The sequence below is a fragment of the Chiloscyllium plagiosum genome, chromosome 9 (assembly GCF_004010195.1).
Source record: "Chiloscyllium plagiosum isolate BGI_BamShark_2017 chromosome 9, ASM401019v2, whole genome shotgun sequence".
NCBI classification, from domain to species: domain Eukaryota; kingdom Metazoa; phylum Chordata; class Chondrichthyes; order Orectolobiformes; family Hemiscylliidae; genus Chiloscyllium; species Chiloscyllium plagiosum.
This window is the reverse complement of record NC_057718.1, coordinates 63,356,672-63,377,497: the sequence shown is the minus strand read 5'-3', so window position 1 is coordinate 63,377,497 and position 20,826 is coordinate 63,356,672. Positions and strand designations below refer to the sequence as shown.

Below are 20,826 nucleotides of genomic sequence, written 5' to 3'. Positions count from 1 at the left end.
AACAAAGAGACCTTTTGAGTGCAGGTTCATAGTTCCTTGAAAGTGGAGTTGCAGTTAGATAGAATAGTGAAGAAGGTGTTTGGCATACTTTCCTTTATTGGTAAGAACATTGAGTACAGGAGTTGGGAGGTCATGTTGCAGATGTACAGGACATTGGTTAGGCCACTTTTGGAATATTGTGTGCAGTTCTGGTCTCCTTCCTATCGGAAAGGTGTTGTAAAACTTGAAAGGGTTCAGAAAAGATTTACAAGGTTGTTGCCAAGATGGAAGATTTGAGCTATAGGGAGAGGCTGAAAAGACTGGGGCTGTTTTCCCTGGAGTGTCTGATGCAGAAGAGTGACCTAGAGGTTTATAAAATCATGAGGGGCATGGATAGGATAAATAGACAAGTTCTTTTCCCTGGGATGGGGGAGTCCAGAACTAGAGGGCATAGGTTTATGGTGAGAGGGGCAACAGTATTCCAAATGTACTCTGACTAGTTTTAGCAACACCTCCCTAGTTTTATACTCCATTCCCTTTGCCTTCCTTGTTACCACCTGATCTTTCATAATTCGTATAAGGACTGTGGTCTTCCTCCATTTAAATAATACTCATCCTAGATTAGATTAGGTTCCCTACAGTGTGGAAACAGGCCCTTCGGCCCAACAAGTCCACACCAACCCTCCAAAGGGTAGCCCACCCACACCCATTACCATCTGACTAATACACCTAACGCTATGGGCAATTTAGTTCACCGGACCTGCACATCTTTGGACTGTGGGAGGAAACCTGAGCACCCGGAGGAAACCCACACAGACATGGGGAGAATGTGAAAACTCCACACAGTCGCCCGAGGCTGGAATCGAACTATGGTCCCTGGCATTGTGAGGCATCAGTGTTAACCACTGAGCCACTGTTCTGCCCTTATTCTTGTATTATTGTTGTCAAAATGCGTAATTTCACATTTTCCCACATTACATTCCATCTGCTGAGTTTCTGCTCGCTCGCGTAACCTGTCCACATCCTTCTGCCGACACTTTGCATCATTAAAAGTTAAAAACAAGGACTGCAGATGCTGGAAACCAGATTCTAGATTAGAGTGATGCTGAAAAAGCACAGCAGTTCAGGCAGCATCCGAGGAGCAGCAAAATCAACGTTTCGTTGAAGTCCACATTGATGCCCTGGGGTTGAAGTGTTCCGAGGTGGAAGATGAGGTGTTCTTCCTCGAGGCGTCTGGTGGGCCCTAAGGGGAAACTTTTTCATGCAGAGGGTGTTGCATGTATGGAATGAGCTGCCAGAGGAAGTGGTGGAGGCTGGCACAATTACAACATTTTAAAACACATCTGGATGGGTATATAAATAGGAAGGGTTTAGAGGAATATGGGCCACATGTTGGCAAATGGGACTAGATTAGGTTCGGATATCTGGTTGGCATGAACAAGTTGGACCAAAAGGTCTGTTTCCCTGCTGTACATCTCTATGACTCTAAATGCCTGGAATACACTGTAAGCGGAGGTGGAGGAGGCGGATACAATGGCAGCATCTAAGAGACATATACATGAATAGGCAGAGAATAGAGGGATATGGACCACACAGAGGCAAATGTTTTTTAATTTAGAAAGGCATCATGTGTCAGCACAATCTTGGTGGGCCAAAAGGCCTGTTCTTGTTCTTTGTTCTTTATTGTAAAGGATGCAATAGCAGAGCATTTAGAAATACATGATATGATATGATCAAGCAGATTCAGCATAGGTACACAAAGGTGAAATCATGCCTGACAGATTTATTAGACGTCTTTGAGGACATAACCAGTACGATTGATAGATAAAAGGAAAGCAGTGGATGTAATATGTTTGGATTTTCAGATAAAGTTTGATAACCACTAATTAGGTTATTTATTAATATGAGTCCATGGTGTTTGAGGTAGTATATTGGAATGGATAGAGGATTGACTAAATAACAGAAAACAGTTGAAATAAGGGAGGCATTTTCAGGATGGCAGTCTGTAACTGGTGGTATCCAACAGGGATCAGTTCTGGGACCATGTTTATTTTACAATATATATTAATGATTTAGATTAGAAAAGTCAATGTAAAATAGCCAAGTTTGCAGGTGACACACAAAAATTATTTTCCAATGTAAAAGTGTTGGATTCATAGTAATTATGTTATGAACTATACTTCATATTTAAAACGATGATCAGGACTTTAGCAACTGCGTGGAGGTGGAGGGCTGGTAAAAAGACAGGGAACTACTTAGAGGTATCAGGAGCTTACCGACAGGCCATCTATGCTAAAGTTGCCAAGCATGTCCCCTTATTGGGAAGAGCAACTTGGGGTCTTTTTTTCTTGTTTTACTTTGACTGTGATCCTAACTCCCCTTGTAAAAGTCCTGCCCATTGATGGGAAGCAGAGTAGCCTCAGTGAAACTTAACCTGTTGGTAATATTTGCTTTGATTTTTAGCTGGGCAGATGCACAGAGTCAACTCCAGCAGATAGAAGCTGCATTTGATCAGGAGGCATCAGCTGTATTGATGGCAAGACTGGGAGTTTTTAGGGCTGAGTCTGAGGAAGGCCCTGATGTACTTCGTTGGTTGGACAGACAGTTAATCCGACTGGTAAGAACATCAAGTACATATGTAAATCCAAAAATGCAGTTGTCTCATTTCACATTGAGAGTTTATCAATTTAAAAACCTGTTCATTATTTTCTGCCCTTTTTTCCATCAGTGTCAGAAGTTTGGCCAGTTCCACAAAGATGATCCTAGCTCCTTCAGACTTTCAGAAACATTTTCCCTTTATCCACAGGTAAGTTCTTATTTTAGAAGTATAATTTTATATAATGAAATTGTGAAGAAAGCTGTGATGGCATGATCTGTGAAAATGGTCTCAAACATTATCTATTCCTTCCCAAATTTCACAAACCAGACTGCCCTGATGGGACCATCATATTAGCATGTTCCTCTCTCACTGAGCTCATTTCTTCCTACCTTGACTCCATTCTCTCTCCAATTGTCCAGACCCTATCCACATACATCCGTGATTTATTTGGTGCCTTCCACCATATTAACAATTTCCAGTTCCCTGTCCCTAACTGCCCCACTATTCACCATTCCCTCCTTACGTCCCTCCTATAATCTGAGACCTATCTGCTTCTTCTTTGACAAGATGTCTTAACAATCCCTATCCATCACAACTGTCCTCCCGCCTGGCTGAACTGTTCTCTCACTGAACAATTTATTTAATTCGTTTCACTTCTGCCAGTCAAAGGAGTAGCTATGGGTACTTGCATGGGTCCCAGTTATGCCTGCCTCTTTGAGATCTGTGGAACAATCTTTGTTCTAGTCTTACACTGGTTCCCTCCCACAACTCTTTTGTCAGTACATTGACAATTGCTTCAGTACTGCTTCATGCTGTCACCAGGACTTTGAAAAATTGGTTCACTTTGCCTCCAATTTCTACCCCTCGACAACTTTGACATCATCCATTTCCAACAGTTCCCTTCCTTTCCTTGACCACTCTGCCTCCAATTTGGAGAATGAACTGTCCACTGCCATCCACTACAAAGCCACTGATTCCCATAGCTACCTTTACTACAGCTCATCACACCCCACGTCCTGCAAGGACTGTTTTCCAATTTCCCAGTTCCTTTGCCCTATGTCGCAACTGTTCGGATGATGCCACCTTCCAAATCAGCGCTGCTGAAATGGCTTGCTTCCTCCATGACCATGTTTCCCACCCACTGTGATTAACAGGATCCTCATCCAACCTATTACACCTGTTTCCGCCCTTGCTCCTTCCTCCATCATTCTCAACAGTGTAATCGGGTTCCCCTCCTCCTCACGTTTTTCATCCTACCAGCCTCCGCATTCAAAGAATCATTCTATGTCATGTCAGACAACTCAAGCAGAATGCCACCACCAAACCCATTATCTCCTCACTCCCTCATCTGCATTTTGCCGAGCTTGTTCCCTCTAGTCCATTCCACAACAACCAACACTACCCCCTCCCCATAGCACCTTCCCATGTAACTGCAGAAGGTGCAACATCTCCCCCTTTACCATCTTCTTGCTCACCTTCCAAGGGCCTAAACAGTCTTTCCAGGTGAAGCAGCATTTTACCTGTACCTCCACCAGTCTTGTGTATTGTATTTGCTGCACCTAATGTGGCCTACTCTATGTTGGAGTAATCAAATGCAGATGGGGTGACTGTTCTGTGGTACACTAGTCTATGCACAAGCATGACTCTGACCTTCCCATAGCTGGTCATTTTAACACAGCATCCTGTTCAGATGCCCACATGTCTGTCCTCAGCATGCTGCAACGTTGCAGTGGATCACAGTGCAAATTCGAGGAACATCTCATCTTCAGACCAGGCACTTTACAGCCTTCTGGACTTAATATTGAGTTCAGTACATTCAAATTTTGAACCAACTCCTATTTCTTCCCTTCTAGCTTGTTACATTCTGCAATCATGTACTCCCCCCAATCCCAGTGGGACTGGCTGTCCTTTCAAGTCTGTCAGGAGACATACCATTGTTCTACCATTCTCACATTCCTATCACTTAATCTTAACTATCAACATCTTTTCTCCACCAGCAGCCTTCATCCACAACCCCCAGAACCCCACCATCCCCTCCAAACAAAACTGCGTAGCATAAATGCTGTGCCCTTCTCACTTCACTTAGACATCTACTTTCAAAACGTTAGCTTGCACTCTCTCCATGGATGCTATCTGACCCCGTGATCTCCAGCATTTCTTATTTTCAATACAGATTTCAACACCTGCAGCAATTTGCTCCTATATGTAGGTTTGTTTATCTTTACAAAACCAATTCTCAAAGATTCATTTGCAGTCATCCTCCAATAGATGGTCAGTCCTCTTTTGTCCTTTTGAGAAGGCAGTGAATTACTTATAACAATGGTTTTAGAAATGAAAGCACCCAGGTGACTCAACCGGAAAATTGTGGGATGAAATTAATACTCAGTGCCATAAACTGGGACTGTCCCAGATTACGTGCCTGACTAATGCTGTGTTATGACTAGTGCTGGAAAAGCACAGCAGGTCAGGCAGCATCCGAGGAGCAGGAAAATCAACACTTCGGTCAAAAGCCCTTCATCAGGAATAGAAGCAGGGAGCCTCCAGAGTGGAGAGATCACTGAGATTCTTGTGGAGATTCTTATAGACTCTGGTTTCCAGCATCTGCAGTCCTTGTTTTTATCTAGTTGATTGTAACCTTACTGCGAATCCTCTTGCAAGGATGCCTGCCTTGAAGAAGTTTTCCTCCTCTCTCCACAAGAATCTGTGATCTCTCCACTCTGTAGGCACCCTGCCCCTATTCCTGATGAAGGGCTTTTGCCCGAAACGTCGATTTTCCTGCTCCTCGGATGCTGCCTGAACTGCTGTGCTTTTTCAGCACCACTCTAATCTAGACTCAGGAGCATGATGGTATAGTACACTCCTGTTTGCACCACATTATTCCATGTGACCCCGCCCCCTACAGCTACTACAACAAGCAGATATTGGCTAGGTTTATGTTCCATCCAAAAGATAGGAACATTGACAAGTGGTCAGCCTGGAATGAACTGTTCAATTCCCATAGCTGTCAGTGTGAGCCCAAATGTGTGACATTCGTCTCCATTTTGATGCCTATTTTATATTTTTGAAAGAAACAAGTCATTTTTTAATTATGATATAGAAAATAACTGTTGCTGCACTGCGGTTGTATAAAGTTGAAGTTCGTACTCCACTATCTACCAGAACACTACAATTCTAAATAGGCCTATAGCCAAGTTAACAAAGATAAATTGAGATCCAGAACGAAAGGATGGTGGGTGGTGGTGGAGGCAAGTGGTAATATTAATTCACCCACTTGTTGCTTTGACATACATTATAGTTTTCAATCCTCTCAGCCATGCAGTACCAATTCTTTGCCTGGTGCAACTTCAAAAACAAGCTGTAAAACTACCAACCATAGTCAACCTATTGCTTGAATCCAACACCAAGCTTAAAGCTCTCACTTTCACCTAGTTTCATGCACTGAATCAGGAACTCGTTCCGCCCATTTGACAATTCAACGAGGGAAAGCAGGAAACAACATTGGAATGCTTCCATGAATTTCTAAATGGCTTCAAGAAAACGGGTAAACAGGTGGGCAGAAGTGAGAAATAAGCAAAGCACAGTTAACCTGCGTGCTCGGTCTATATTTTTCTCTCTACTAAACACAATGAATTTTACTTGCAGGGAATCATCTGACGTGAACAATTCAAACAACACCCACGGCTTTCATTTCTTTTTGATGAATCATTTAAATGAGACATTTTTGGTGAACTTTTACAAAATGCACACCCATTCAAAGCACTTGCAGTATATTTGGGTGGCATGATGGCTCAGTGATTAGCACTGTTGGCTCACAGCGCCAGGGACCCGGGTTCAATTCCACCCTTGGGTAACTATCTATGTGGAGTTTGCAAATTCTGTGTCTATGTGCATTTCTGCCGGGTGCTCTGGTTTCCTCCCACAGTCCAAAAAAGTGTATGTTAGGTGGATTGGCCATGCTGAATTGCCCATAGTTTTCAGGGATGTGTAGGTTAAGTGCATGGGAAATGCAGGGTATTGGGGCAGAAAAGGCAAGGAGCTGGGTCTGGATAGGATGCTCTTTGGAGGGTCGGAGTAGAGTTGTTGGATCAAATGGCCTGTTTCCACACTGTAGGTGTTCTATGATTCTATTATATTAAATATTTCCTGTCAATAGTTCCCTTTCTAAGCTTAGCAAAACTATGTAATTACTTAATGTGTACTGTTTAAATATTAATTACAGCTAAAGAGTGTGTAAATGAGACAGAACATTATTTTGCTTGGACAACTATTTATTTTCTGATTGTTTTTCAGTGCTAATCATTCAAGCTCTTTGACTATGGGTTAACTCATTGATCCCAAATCAGCAGAGTCACATATACATGGCGAAAGATTATAGGAGAGGAAAAGGTGGTGAAGTAGAGTAAGAGAAAAGAGTAAATGGATAAAATTAAATCAGGTTGGCGAATTCTTAAGACGAAGTAATTTCTTAAAAATGTACATTATTTTTCAAAAAATAAAATTTCAAGTTCTATTTTTTATCATAAACTATTTTTTTCCAAAACATATATTCAAGTCACAATTTTTTTAATTTTAACAACTGGATCAACTTCTGGCATCTACTGGTATTCATTTTCATGGCTGCACTCTAGATGCATAATACACCAACCCACCCCCATGAAAAATAAACAAAGATTGGCATCTTCTGGAAATTCAATGGAACAAATTCAATTTGTAGGTGCCACTTAATTTCAATTGAAACTAACTGTTTAGAATCATTGAATCCCTACAGTGTGTAAGCAGGTCTTTTGGCCCATTGAGTCCACACCAATCCCCTGAAGAGCATCCCACCCAGCGCAACCTCTACCCTATCCCTGTAAACCCGCATTTCCCATGATTAATCTACATAGCCTACACAACTCTGAACACTATGGGCAATTTAGCATGGCCAATATACCTAACCCGCACATCTTTTGACTGTGGGAGGAAACAGGAGCATCCAGAGGAAACCCAAGCAGATACAGGGACAATGTGCAAACTCCATACAGACAGTCACCTGAGGGTGCTGTAAGGTAGCAATAGTAACCACTGAGCTATCATTCCACCCTGAGTCCACTATTTTACCAGTAAGAAGGCTACAATGTAAACTGGAAATACTGGAAAACACTCAACAGGTCAGGCTGCACCTTTAGAGTGAAAAACATAGCTAACGGCAATGGTCATCTCCAAATCAATAAGTAATCCAACCACCTCACATTGATGCTGTGGTTCTGTTCGCCGAGCTGGAAGTTTTTGTTGCAAACGTTTCGTCCCCTGTCTAGGTGACATCCTTAGTGCTTGGGGGCCTCCTGTGAAGCGCTTCTGTGGTGTTTCCTCCGGCATTTATAATGGCCTTTCCCTGCTGCTTCCGGTTGTCAGTTTCAGCTGTCCGCTATAGTGGCCGGTATATTGGGTCCCGGTCTATGTGTTTGTTGATGGAGTTTGTGGATGAGTGTCATGCTTCTAGGAATTCCCTGGCTGTTCTTTGTTTCGCTTGCCCTATAATGGTAGTGTTGTCCCAGTCAAATTCATGTTGCTTGTCGTCTGCGTGTGTGGCTACTAGGGATAGCTGGTCGTGTCGTTTCGTGGCTAGTTGATGTTCGTGGATGCGGATCGTTAGCTGTCTTCCTGTTTGTCCTATATAGTGTTTTGTGCAGTCCTTGCATGGGATTTTGTACACTACATTAGTTTTGCTCATATACCGGCCACTACAGCGGACAGCTGAAACTGACAACCGGAAGCGGCAGGGACAGGCCACTATAAATGCCGGAGGAAACACCACAGAAGCGCTTCACAGGAGGCTTCCAAGCACTGAGGATGTCACCTAGACAGGGAATGAAACGTTTGCAACAAAAACTTCCAGCTCAGCGAACAGAACCACAGCAATGAGCACCCGAGCTACAAATCTTCTCGCAAACTTTGAACCTCACATTGATATTCAACAACATTATCATTTAATGTTCCAGCCATCAATAGCCTGGGACCAATTCTCCCTCTAAGTTTTTTCAGCACATAGACCTCTGAGGTGTTTGCAGCATCGACTTCCTAAACCAGATGTGCTAATGTGTCAGTACACCAAGTGGCTACATCACTTAGGACTGTCATATTCTAGAAACCAAACTGGAATACCATTGTAAACACTGTGGCTACTTGAACGAGGCTGAGACCAAAGATTCTGTAGCAAGCAGCTCACCTCATTTCTCGCCAATGCCTGATCACTATAAGCACAAATCAGGAGTAATTGAATTCTCTCCACCCTTGAGGAGACTTGTCACAACATGCTCTGACATGCTCACGACCTCCAGCAGATAGCTGCTGGGATTGGTATCTTTCCTTTCTTGGACATTTTAGTTCTGTTAATCTGAATGTCAGCCTTTACAGCTTTGAGGGATTTATACAATGATAAATATAATTTGATTTGTCATGTAATGTTTTCAGTAATTATTTTATTGTATTTTTAGTTTATGTTCCATCTGAGAAGATCGCCTTTCCTTCAGGTTTTCAATAATAGCCCTGATGAATCATCATACTACCGGCATCATTTCATGCGACAAGATCTAACACAGTCTCTAATCATGATTCAACCCATTCTGTATTCTTACTCTTTTTATGGCCCACCCGAGGTGAGATTTAGTATATCAATAATGCATTGAAAGTTAATTACCAAGTTTACTCAACTGTGTGAAGATTTTACATAAGAGTTCTGAAATATTTTCAGTGCTCAAAAGCTTTATCCTATTTATGTCTTACATGTACAACTTAACATGTGACAGTTTTCAAGCAAAGTAAACCTGAAAGGGTAAAAAAAATTGGCGATACTCAGCAAATCTGAATCTAATCTAAAATCTGCAGTTTGTATGAAGAGAGAGGTAGGGTTAATGTTTCAAATTGATGACATTTTATCAGAATTAGAGAAATATTTAAGTAATAGATTTTATATGGATCAAAGTAGGAAGGGTAGATAAAGAGCAAAAGGCAAGTCCTTTCAGAAGGATTGAGATATTGAAATATATTTCAAATTTTCACCATTCGCAGCATTTTGCTATTGGAAGCCTGGCCAATCTTTGGTTTGAGAACTAAGTTTCGATTTGAACATGATCTCAACCAGTGTTGTACCACGATATATAATTGGCTCCTGTACCTGGGTTATCAAGAGAAAAAAGGTCCAGCTTGGTGATTCTGATTGTTATCAATTGGCTTATGCGAGAACTGCATGTGCAATGGCAATTAATTGCAGCTTAGCTGTTGTGGAATAGCCTGTTGCTGCTCATTGTCGAGGCAATCACCTGACAATGTTCACTTGGCAGATTTCTGTGGGGGACTAAAACCCCTCCAACCGTGGTCCTGTTTTTTTTAAAAAAAACTAAGAATGCTTTTTGGTATTTCTTGTGAATTGTCATGCATAAAAAATGAAAAACAAAATGTCTTTTTTTCACAAATACTCAAGTTCTGTAATATCAGAAAACCACTTGAAAGAAAAATTAGGATGCATTCAAGGAGTTAATTATCATATTGTAAAGTGCAAACTGTATTCTAGGGAAATATTCTATATATAGCTCATTGATTTTTTTTTTTCCCCTCAGTCTAAGTTTGTACTCTTTATGATTCCACAGATTTCCATATAGTAAACACAGTCACCACCTTTTTAAATTATGTAATGTATTAGTATACTCACCAATTTATAACCTGTTATGACAACTTTAAACTAACAACAGTGTATATAAACTAAAAGTAACATACTGTTGATGCTGAAGGGTGGAAGCACAAAAGGATGGGCAGGTAAAGAAAGAGCAACTTGGTTAATGTTAAGTGTAACCTTACTCTCAGACATAAAAGATATTGCTCAAAATAGCATTTAAGAAAACTTAGTCGAGGGACTTAAATACGCAAACACAAAGGGGCATGACCTGTAAAGTCTTGTGGTGGAAGCCAGGAAGTGAATATAAGGTAGAAATGATATACTTAGTGAACAGTAAATATGATTGCCATAAAAATTACATGTAAAATAATTAGGGATAGGTAAGTAGAAAGCAAGGTGAAGATGTTTAAGCAAATTCCAGCAGCCCAGCTGTCTGCTGGAAGAACTAAGTAAATAGACTGACACTACCTTGCAAGCAGCGTGCTGGAGCAAGGAATGGAGGAATCCAACCTAATATTTGTATCCCATCTCACTACTGGAGTATGCTTGAGAGCTTCTGTAATTTAATTTAATGTATCAATCTTTGTGTAACATAAGTCATGACTGTCTTAAGTAATGAACGGTAATAAGTTTTCATTCTTGTCTTCAGCCAGTGCTTTTAGACAGTAGCAGTATCTTGCCAGACCGGATACTCCTCATGGACACTTTCTTCCAGATTGTTATCTATCATGGAGAGGTTAGTGTTCAGTAAAATACTTGTAGAAAATGTTACTCTCTATATTGGTTTTCTATTTTTCTGAAAACACAAGTCAATTTCTCTTTTCATTGCATCTCGGCAGCTTGATAGACCAAGTGTTACTAATTTTTGATAAAACTCTTCTTGCGTAGCAGTAATCAGTTCAAGAATTTGTTTTATAGATCTGTTGTACGAAAACTCTACTTTATTTTTAAACAGTACTATGAGGCTTTATACATGAATCATAAAAGAATAAAATTGTGTCCATCAGATGAGGCCATTTCAGTCAGTTCAAAGGTAACAAATACTGACCTTTCCAAGATACCCAGATCCCATATAACGATCACGATTAGCTGTGCCGCAACTGTACGCACCCAACAGTAAGTGAGTGCTTGTGCCATTTTATAGGCCAGTCTATCCATGTGAATGACAAATCAATAGTCCCAGTGTTTGATATAGGTTTCTTCAGTGGTCAACAGTTCATGCTTGGAATGTGTTGCTGGAAAAGCGCAGCAGGTCAGGCAGCATCCAGGGAACAGGAGAATCGACGTTTCGGGCATAAGCCCTTCTTCAGGAATGAGGAAAGTTTGTCCAGCAGGCTAAGATAAAAGGTAAAACAGATAAAACTGTTTCTCCTCAAACAGTTCATGCTTGCCTACCTATGACTAGAATCTATTTATTTGTAATAAATCGTAATCCTTGTTCAGGTCAGAAACCTAAACCACATTTTCTGTCAACCTGAGTCTGAAAAGCAGATCAGTTGGGCAATTTTGCATACTTGATAAAATTTTTAATTTTTGTGACAACTCTGGGAATAACAGGGCTTGATTTCCAGTGCATTACCCTATTGAGATATAACTTCATTTGGTAAAGGAATTTAATAATGATTAACCAAAGGGCAAAATTAGAATAAAACCTCTCATCGCTTATTGAATTATATTTCAAAGAAAGCCAGTTTGTGCAATTGAAGGTCAATGGTCTTACTGAAATCTTGAGATGATGGTCACACTGGAAGACACTTTGCTTTATGATTTAAGCTGAGCTCCTGTTTTTGGGTGTTTTTCATGAAATCCGGTTTTATTTGCTTATAATAAATAATCAATCCAGTAATGCTCCCTCTCAGGAGTTTAATTTTAATTAAGAATATCTTGTTTAGTGACATGATAATGCACCTGGTTTAGGTATTAATAATCTGCTTACATTTTTGGATTTTTGATGACCCTTTAGACAAAATAAATTAGCACTTTTGGAAGTTTCCGAGAGGTTAAACAAGAAGGGGGAAGTTAAATTGATTGGACAGCTTTTTGCAATGCCAGTAGCATGGATTCATTTCCTGTATTAAATGAGGTCACCCTCAGTAAGACGTTCAACAAGGTGCGTCATGGGAGACTGGTTAACAAGGTTAGAGCTCGTGGAATACAAGGAGAACTAGCTATTTGGATACAAAATTGGCTTGAAGGTAGAAGTGGTGGTGGAGGGTTGTTTTTCAGACTGGAGGCCTGTGACCAGTGATGTTCCACAAGGATCAGTGCTGGGTACACTACTTTTTGTCATTTATATTAATGACTTGGATGTGAACATAGGAGGTTTAGTTAGTAAGTTTGCAGATGACACCAAAATTGGAGGTGTAGTGAACAGGATCTTGATCAGATGGGACACTGTGCTGAGAAGTGGCAGATGGAATTTAATTTGATAAATGTGAGGTGCTGCATTTTGGGAAAGCAAATCTTAGCAGGACTTATACACTTAATGGTGAGGTCCTGCAGAGTTTTGCTGAACAAAGAGACCTTGGAGTGCAGGTTCATTGATCCTTGAAAGTGGAGTTCCAGGTGGATAGGATAGTGAAGAAGGTGTTTGGCATGCTTTCTTTTATTGGTCAGAGCATTGAGTATAGGAGTTGAGAGGTCACATTGCAGATGTACAGGACATTGGTTAGGCCACTTTTGGAATATTGTGGTCAGTTCTGGTCTCCTTCCTATCGGAAAGATGTTGTGAAATTTGGAAAAGATTTACAAGGATGTTGCCAGGGTTGAAGCATTTGAGCTGAATGCAGAGGGTGACTAGGCTGGGGCTGTTCTCCCTGGAGTGTCAGGTGCTGAGGGGTGACCTTTATAGAGGTTTATAAAATCATGAGTGGTATAAATAGGATAAATAGACCAGGTCTTTTCCCTGGGGTGGGGGAGTCCAGAACTAGAGAGCATAGGGTTAGGGTGTGAGGGGAAAGAGGGGCAACATTATTCCAAATGTGGTCTGACTAGTTTTAGCAACACCTGCCTAGTTTTATACTTCATTCCCTTTGCCTTCCTTACTACCACCTGATCTTTTGTAATTTTTATAAGAATTTTGATCTTCCTCCATTTAAATAATACACAGATTAGATTAGATTCCCTACAGTGTGGAAACAGGTCCTTCGGCCCAATAGGTCCACACTGACTCTCTGAAGAGTAACCTATCAACACCCATTACCATCTGACTAATGCACCTAACACTATGGGCACATCTTTGGACTGTAGAAGGAAACAGAACACCAAGAGGAAGTCCGTGCAGACATGGGGAAAATGTGCAAACTTCACACAGACAGTCATCCGAGGCTGGAATCGAACTCTGGTCTCTGGCACTGTGAGGCATCAGTGCTAACCATTGAGCCACTGTGCTGCCCTAATTCTCGTATTCTTGTTGTCAAAATGCGTAATTTCACATTTTCCCACGTTACATTCCATCTGCTGAGTTTCTGTTCACTCACTTAACCTGTCCACATCCTTCTGCATCATTAAGGGGCAACTTTTTCACGCAGAGGATGGTGCATGTAAGGAATGAGCTGCCAGATGAGGTGGTGGAGGCTGGTTGGGTATATGAATAGGAAGGATTTAGAGGGATATGGGCCAAGTGTTGGCAAATGGAACTAGATTAGGTTAGGATAGCTGTTCGGCATGGAAGAGTTAGACCGAAGGATCTGTTTCTTGCTATATATCTCTGACTCTGTGACACCTGCCATCTGAACCTTGTCGCTTATGTGAGGCACAGTGACCTCAGGTTAATGCTGTCTAATGAGAGGGGAACTCTGTAGTCCTCTGGGACTATGGTGACTTTTCACAAGAAATCTTTCAGTCCTGATTCATATTATTTTCATACACTTCCAAACTGGCTGATTGAGAGTATTATTATCCCTGGTCTAGAAGACAGTAACTCTCTTCAGTGACTAAACTCTATACTGCATTTAAAAAATTTTGAAGTGTGCAAATTAATAAAAATGTATCAAATACAACATTAATTTCATAGTGCTCAAACTGAAGCAAACCGAACATTTGTATAATGTAATGACCTGAAAACCTAGTGTTTGTTTTTAAAAAAAAGTTAATGAATCTATTAGTGATATCATTAATGTGTAGCTATTGAACAATGATGAGTAGTTGATTGTACTATTTGTTTGTTTTATGCACGTGTGCCATTATTAAATTTTTTTTCAATTTTTAAAACAAATTTAAAAATAATTGCCAAGTGTATTTAAAAATGTTTTTATTTAATAAAGGAAATAATAAATAATAATGTATTTGCTGTTTCTTTAGACTATAGCTCAGTGGCGGAAGGCTGGATATCAAGATATGCAGGAGTATGAGAACTTCAAACAACTTTTGCAAGCTCCCCTAGATGATGCTCAGGAAATCCTTCAGACCCGCTTTCCAATGCCTCGTTATGTTGACACAGAACATGGACAGAGCCAGGTAAATGTTATGTTTAACACTTGAAAAATTGCTGAAATAAAACTTTTGGAAAGGACAAACAACTTGATTAATTTTCATTCTCTTTCTGTTGGCAAGAATAACCAGTCATGATTATTTTAAAGGGTCAAATTATCAAGTTGCTTTTAGTGTTTTAATAATACTTGTGTTATAAAACTGTTGTTTCCACTGTACAGTCTGTTCTGATATAACGCAATAGTTCTGTACCCGTGCAATCCCACATTATAAGGAAATCATGTAATAGCAGCACCATTTAAACCAGTGGGACCGGAATCACATTATAGCCAATACAGGGAAGGAAAGGTTACATTCTACAAATGACAATTAAATTTTTCAGTTGCGTTGAAGAAACATGTGTTATAGCAGAACTGACTGTACTAATTTTCTAGCCCATTGAAAGATTCCCCCACAACCCCAATTTAGGCAGTTCAACAATTATCAAAGATATCTCACAACTGGTTTACCCATTTAATGAGACCTGGTGCTCAGTGCTAACTTGGCTTAGTGAGTTAGAGGACAGATAAGATTGCAAATGCTTTCGCTGACACCATTCATTTCTATGCTTATAAAAGAAAAACACCTTTGACTGACCTTTGTCATGGTCAAAACTTTTGAGACGTTGATGACCCAATTCAAGAATTACAAATGCAGAAAGAAATTGTTGAAAAATGATTTTTAAAATTGACCCACTTGGTTTTTATCTCTCTCTTAGGCTCGATTCCTTCTATCAAAAGTGAACCCATCACAGACTTATAACAACTTGTATGCATGGGGGCAGGTTGGTATCTTCTTTACAGTTCTTATTTAATATGTTGGGGTTTTAATGCTATATATTTACCAGAGGTTATGGGCTCAAGTGCTACTCTTGGACTGAGCACAAAATCAAGGTTGGAGCTCCAATAAAGTGCTGAAGCAATGTTGCTCGTTAGAGGTGCCATGACTTTGTTGAAATATGAAAACTGTTTGTCTTCTCAGGCCAAGATAAAACATTCCAAGATACGGAGATGCCGGTGTTGGACTGGGGTATACAAAGTTAAAAATCACACAACACCAGGTTATAGTCCAACAGGTTTAATTGGAAGCACACTAGCTTTCGGAGCGATGCTCCTTCATCAGGCAATCACCTGATGAAGGAGCGTTGCTCCGAAAGCTAGTGTGCTTCCAATTAAACCTGTTGGTCTATAACCTGGTGTTGTGTGATTTTTAACCTCATTCCAAGATACTGTTTGAAACAAAAATAGAGGAATTATTCCGAGTGTCCTGCTCAAAGTTTATACTTAATTTGTTTGATAAATGTTGATTTATGTGGTCATAAATAACATTGCTTTTCGTAGGATCCTGCTATATACACATTGATTGCCATCTTTCCTACATTGCACGATAACTGCACTTCCAAAACATTGGCTGTGATGTAAAGTGCTACATAAATTCAACTTTCTTTTCAAGCAAGATTTGAAAAGCACCGATAATCAATGAGTCATACCGCATGGAATCAGACCCTTCGATCCAATTCGTCCGTGCCAACCTCGCCATCCTAAAATGATGTAGCCCCATTTTCTTGCATTTGGCCCATTGCTCTCAAAACATTTTCTATTCATATATCCCGAAGCCTTTTAAATGGTGTAATTGTACCCTCCTCCTATGACTTCCTCTGGCAGCTTCCATACACACAGCACCCTCGGTGAAAAAGCTGCTTCTGAGGACCTTTTTAAATCTTACCCCTTACTTTGGCCCTATATCCGTCTAAGCTTTCCAAATCATACATTCGTCCAAATGTATTTTAAATGTTGTAATTGTACCAGCCTCCACCACCACTTTTGGCAGCTCATTCCATATGTACATCTGCATGAAAAAGTTGTGCCTTTTTTAAATCTTTCCCCCTTAAAACTATGCCCTCTAGTATTGGACTCCCCCTACCCTGAGAAAAGGATCTTGGCTACTCACCTCATCTATATATCCCTCATGATTTTATAGACTTCTGTAAAGTCACCCCTCAGCCTTTGATACTCCAGGGAGAAATGCCCCATAGTATTTAGCCTCTCCCTATACTCAAATTGTCCATGCCCTGACAACATCCTTCATTTTAGAAAAAAAAATTATAAGAGTGCAAAATAAAAATTGGGACAGACACTTATGAATAAAGTAGAAATGAAAATGTCATGAACAATGTTCATTTATTTAAAATTGATTCCATAAATTTCTCCAGAAAATAATTGTCATGCACACTTAACAACAGGCCAGAATTATAAAATTGTTTTCAGTACCAGGTTGGTTAGTTAATACTCAGATCGCTATTAAAAAATACACCTCACTGAATAATGCTCAACTTTAATGGGATTTAGATTAGATTAGATTACAGTGTGGAAACAGGCCCTTCGGCCCAACAAGTCCACACCGACCCGCCAAAGCGCAACCCACCCATACCCCTACATTTACCCCTTACCTAACACTCCGGGCAATTTAGCATGGCCAATTCACCTGACCTGCACATCTTTGGACTGTGGGAGGAAACCGGAGCACCCGGAGGAAACCCACGCAGACACAGGGAGAACGTGCAAACTCCACACAGTCAGTCGCCTGAGTCAGGAATTGAACCCGGGTCTCTGGCGCTGTGAGGCAGCAGTGCTAACCACTGTGCCACCGTGTCGCCCACTATAAGCGTGGAAAAATAGTGGGGAAGTTCTCAGTTGTCCATTTGATCTCATTGTTGGTTTTGGAAGTAGATCCATGATAGGCTGCATAGTGGCGATTTCAATAATGGAGTCCAACTTCAGGATTTCTGATTAATCTCCATTTGCACTGAATCCTGAAGTTGAGCTCAGGTTTTGAGGTGTAATTGGCAGAAAATACTGACAAATCAACATTAGAAGTGCCATAAACTCTGTGAATGTTATAATTTGTGTCCCCTAATTAATTTAACAAAAATATATTGGAAATTTATAACTCATTAGAAAAGAGAGTTTTACTTTTCTTAACAATTGGTTTAATTTTTTTAAAATGATTCAGTAAAATCCACTGTGTGAAAATTAATTTTGCAATATATTTTTATAGATAAGAATAATTTCTGCCAGAGAACAGATTATATATTTTAGTTCAAATTAATCCAGGGTGGCATGGTGACTTAGTGGTTAGCACTGCTGCCTCACAGCACCAGGGACCCGGGTTCAATTCCCACCTCAAGCAACTGTCTGTGTGGAGTTTGCACATTCTCCCTGTGACTGCATGGGTTTCCTCCAGGTGCTCTGGTTTTCTCCAAAGATGTGCAGGTTAGGTGAATAGGCCATGCTAAATTGCCCGTAGGGTTAGGTGGATTAGTCAGGAGTAAATATAGGGGGGTGGGTTTCTTTTCGGAGGGTCGGTGTGGACTTGTTGGGCCGAAGGGCCTGTTTCCACACTGTAGGTAATCTAATCTAATATATTTTAATAGCCCATGATTTCATTTTTATTCGGCCCATTTCTAATCTGATGTTTTTTTTTTCCTTAGGAATCTGGAGCGCCTATCTTGACTGATGATGTCAGTCTTCAGGTTTTCATGGATCATCTTAAAAAACTAGCTGTGTCTAGTGCTTCATAAATCCATTTGTTTATAGAAGAGCACAAGGAAAATACTGGGAAATACTGGATGTTACATAGATTGTTTATTCTAGATTATAATGGTTTAGTTGTATTCATCTTTCTTATTTGTTTTGCATGGTATTTGATTATTATATCATTTCTCCTCTCTCATTCTCAAAATCACTGCATTCTTATGAGCAATACTTTATTATTTTCTGGTAATATTATGTCGTCTACTACATATCATTCCATCTATCTTTTATATAAATGCAAGAGTTAGAAATAAATAACTTAAAAATGTTGACTAATTACCTGTCTAAATTAGGTTTAATTATTATTTACATGGGGTATTTTTAAGTTTTTTCTGAAATTATGGCATTATTTTTGACCATTTGTTAAGGATAACTGGAACTTTAAGCAGAAAGAATATTGAATTTGAAGACTGTTGCAAAGTTAATCATTGTAAAATCCCCACTTTTTGGGAAGACAACTGGAGGACATCGTTATGCATTATAATGAATATCATAATTATAGTTACCTTCAGTACATTTACAAACAAGATTTGATTGTTACTTTGCTTACATTGAAGCAGCCTGTGTCCATATGCAGGAAAACCTGGAAAATGTCTAGGCTTGGCCTGGTAAGTGGCAAGCTACATTTCACTCCACACAAGTGACAGGCAATGACCATTTCCAACACTAGCATATCTAAACATCTCTTCTTGATATTCAGTGGCATTACCGATAATGAATCTTTTACTATCAATATCCTGGAGTCCCATTGACCAGAAATTTGACTGTTCTAGCCATAAAAAATACTGCAATTGTTAGAGCAGGCCAGAAACTAGGATTTCTGTATAAAATAACGAACTTCCTGTCTCCCATCTACATGGCACAAGTCAGGAGTGCAATGGAATACTATCCACTTGCCTGGATGAATGTAGTTCCAACAACATAAAAGGAACTTAACATTATAGAGGACAAAGTAGCCCACTTTCTTAGCACTCCATCCACCACCTTCACCATTCAATGCACATGGAAGCAGTGTGTATATACACACCTGAAGGATTGCAGCACTTTAAGGAAGCTCACTACCATTTTATTGAGCAAACAGGTGGGGACACAAAATATGACTAATTGATGATACTCCCTTTCCATGAACAAATAAAAAACAAATGTCTGCCTTATGTAGACATTCAGTTTTTGCTTTGACCTTAGGGTAAAAAAATTGATTTTAATTCTGCCTTTAAATACCTGAATTGAGCAATCAACATTTTATTTTCCCCTGACGCAGGACGGGATTCAGAAAAGGAAATATGTTTGATAGCTATTTTTTTTCTTAAATGTATAACTACAATGCCTGCTAAAATTTTGCTGATTTTCTTAACAGAGTTTTCCCTCTGTTTTTGTCACCAATTTGACCTTCAAATTGTTTTCTAAATGGCCAAAATCAAAAGTTCCACTCACCAGCCACAGAAAAGAACAAACATGCAAACCAGTGGAGAAGTGTGTGGTAAATGAAAAAAATGCAACAGCATTTAATTAGTGTCTTTAATGCAATAAAACAAACCATCATGATGCAGTAATAGCATTATCAAAATTTGTTGCTCACCGCACAAGACAATGGGAGATAATCAACTTGAGAAGTTAACTTTGTTCTGGTTTTTTCAAATTTGGGATACCATTAGGATAGGTAAAGTACTTTTAAAATAATGTCATAAGTGGAGAGGGGCAACAGTTGTAGAAAGAAAATTTTGGAACCCTCCGACTCAGCAGCTAAAAGCATGAAATAAGGTACTCAGTAAAGAGATTTGAGCACAAAGGAAAAGCAATGGTAAGTGCCCAAAACTTACTGGAATTGAAGAAACAATTGAGAGAGGTCAAGTCAAATAACCAGTGGCAGACAAAGTACATGTTGTTGGAGTGGAGGAATTAAGTTGTCCACCTGAAACAAAAAACAGAGATGAACAACACCTTATTGTTCCAATAAATTGTAGATGATCTTTGAATCCTGCCTAATGTTTTTAGCGTAAAATTAGTTCTGTACAATGATCAAATTTAATTAAAACCGAAACAACCGAGGATGCTATAAATCAGAGACAAAAGTAGAAATTACTGGAAAAGCTAAGCAGGTCTGGCAGTATCAATGGAGAGAAATCAGAATTAAAATTTGGTTCAAGTGATCCTTCCTTTAAACCCTTGTCTAAAATAGTTTCTAGCAGGATTGGAAACAATCAGATGATCCATTTTAGTACTAATAATTACTGTGAAAGATGGTGGTGACTTTATTTAGCATCTAATCTAAATAAATCATTTAAAGCATTTTGTGAATTAAATTATTTTAAGCATTATAAACTGTTTTAGCTGCAAACTGCTGATCCTCTAGTTAGTATGTCGTTCTGTTTTAAGGATGAATCAAGGAGTAACGCTTCTACAAGATATTCTATGACCTTGCAAGCATCTTTCAGTTGTGTTATGCTCATCAGATGATGGTGGCAACTTTTAGTTTGTGTTGTCCTTCCCTTAATCTTCAGACACAGCAGTTGTGGTTTTCTTCCAATCAC

At 39.7% G+C, this 20,826-nt stretch overlaps 1 protein-coding gene across 1 annotated transcript in view; it reads left to right on the top strand.

Moving 5' to 3' along the window:
- The window catches only part of LOC122552902 (protein transport protein Sec23B), a 71,448-nt gene extending 50,864 nt beyond the window's left edge, over positions 1–20,584 (top strand). Inside the window, exons 14-20 of the mRNA XM_043696093.1 lie at positions 2,443–2,596; positions 2,708–2,785; positions 9,055–9,216; positions 10,882–10,968; positions 14,535–14,690; positions 15,421–15,486; positions 18,193–20,584. Of these exons, the coding sequence (XP_043552028.1) occupies positions 2,443–2,596; positions 2,708–2,785; positions 9,055–9,216; positions 10,882–10,968; positions 14,535–14,690; positions 15,421–15,486; positions 18,193–18,282 (793 nt within the window). The 3' untranslated portion in view covers positions 18,283–20,584. The remainder of the gene's footprint in view (positions 1–2,442; positions 2,597–2,707; positions 2,786–9,054; positions 9,217–10,881; positions 10,969–14,534; positions 14,691–15,420; positions 15,487–18,192) is intronic.
- Positions 20,585–20,826: the final 242 nt, after the last annotated feature.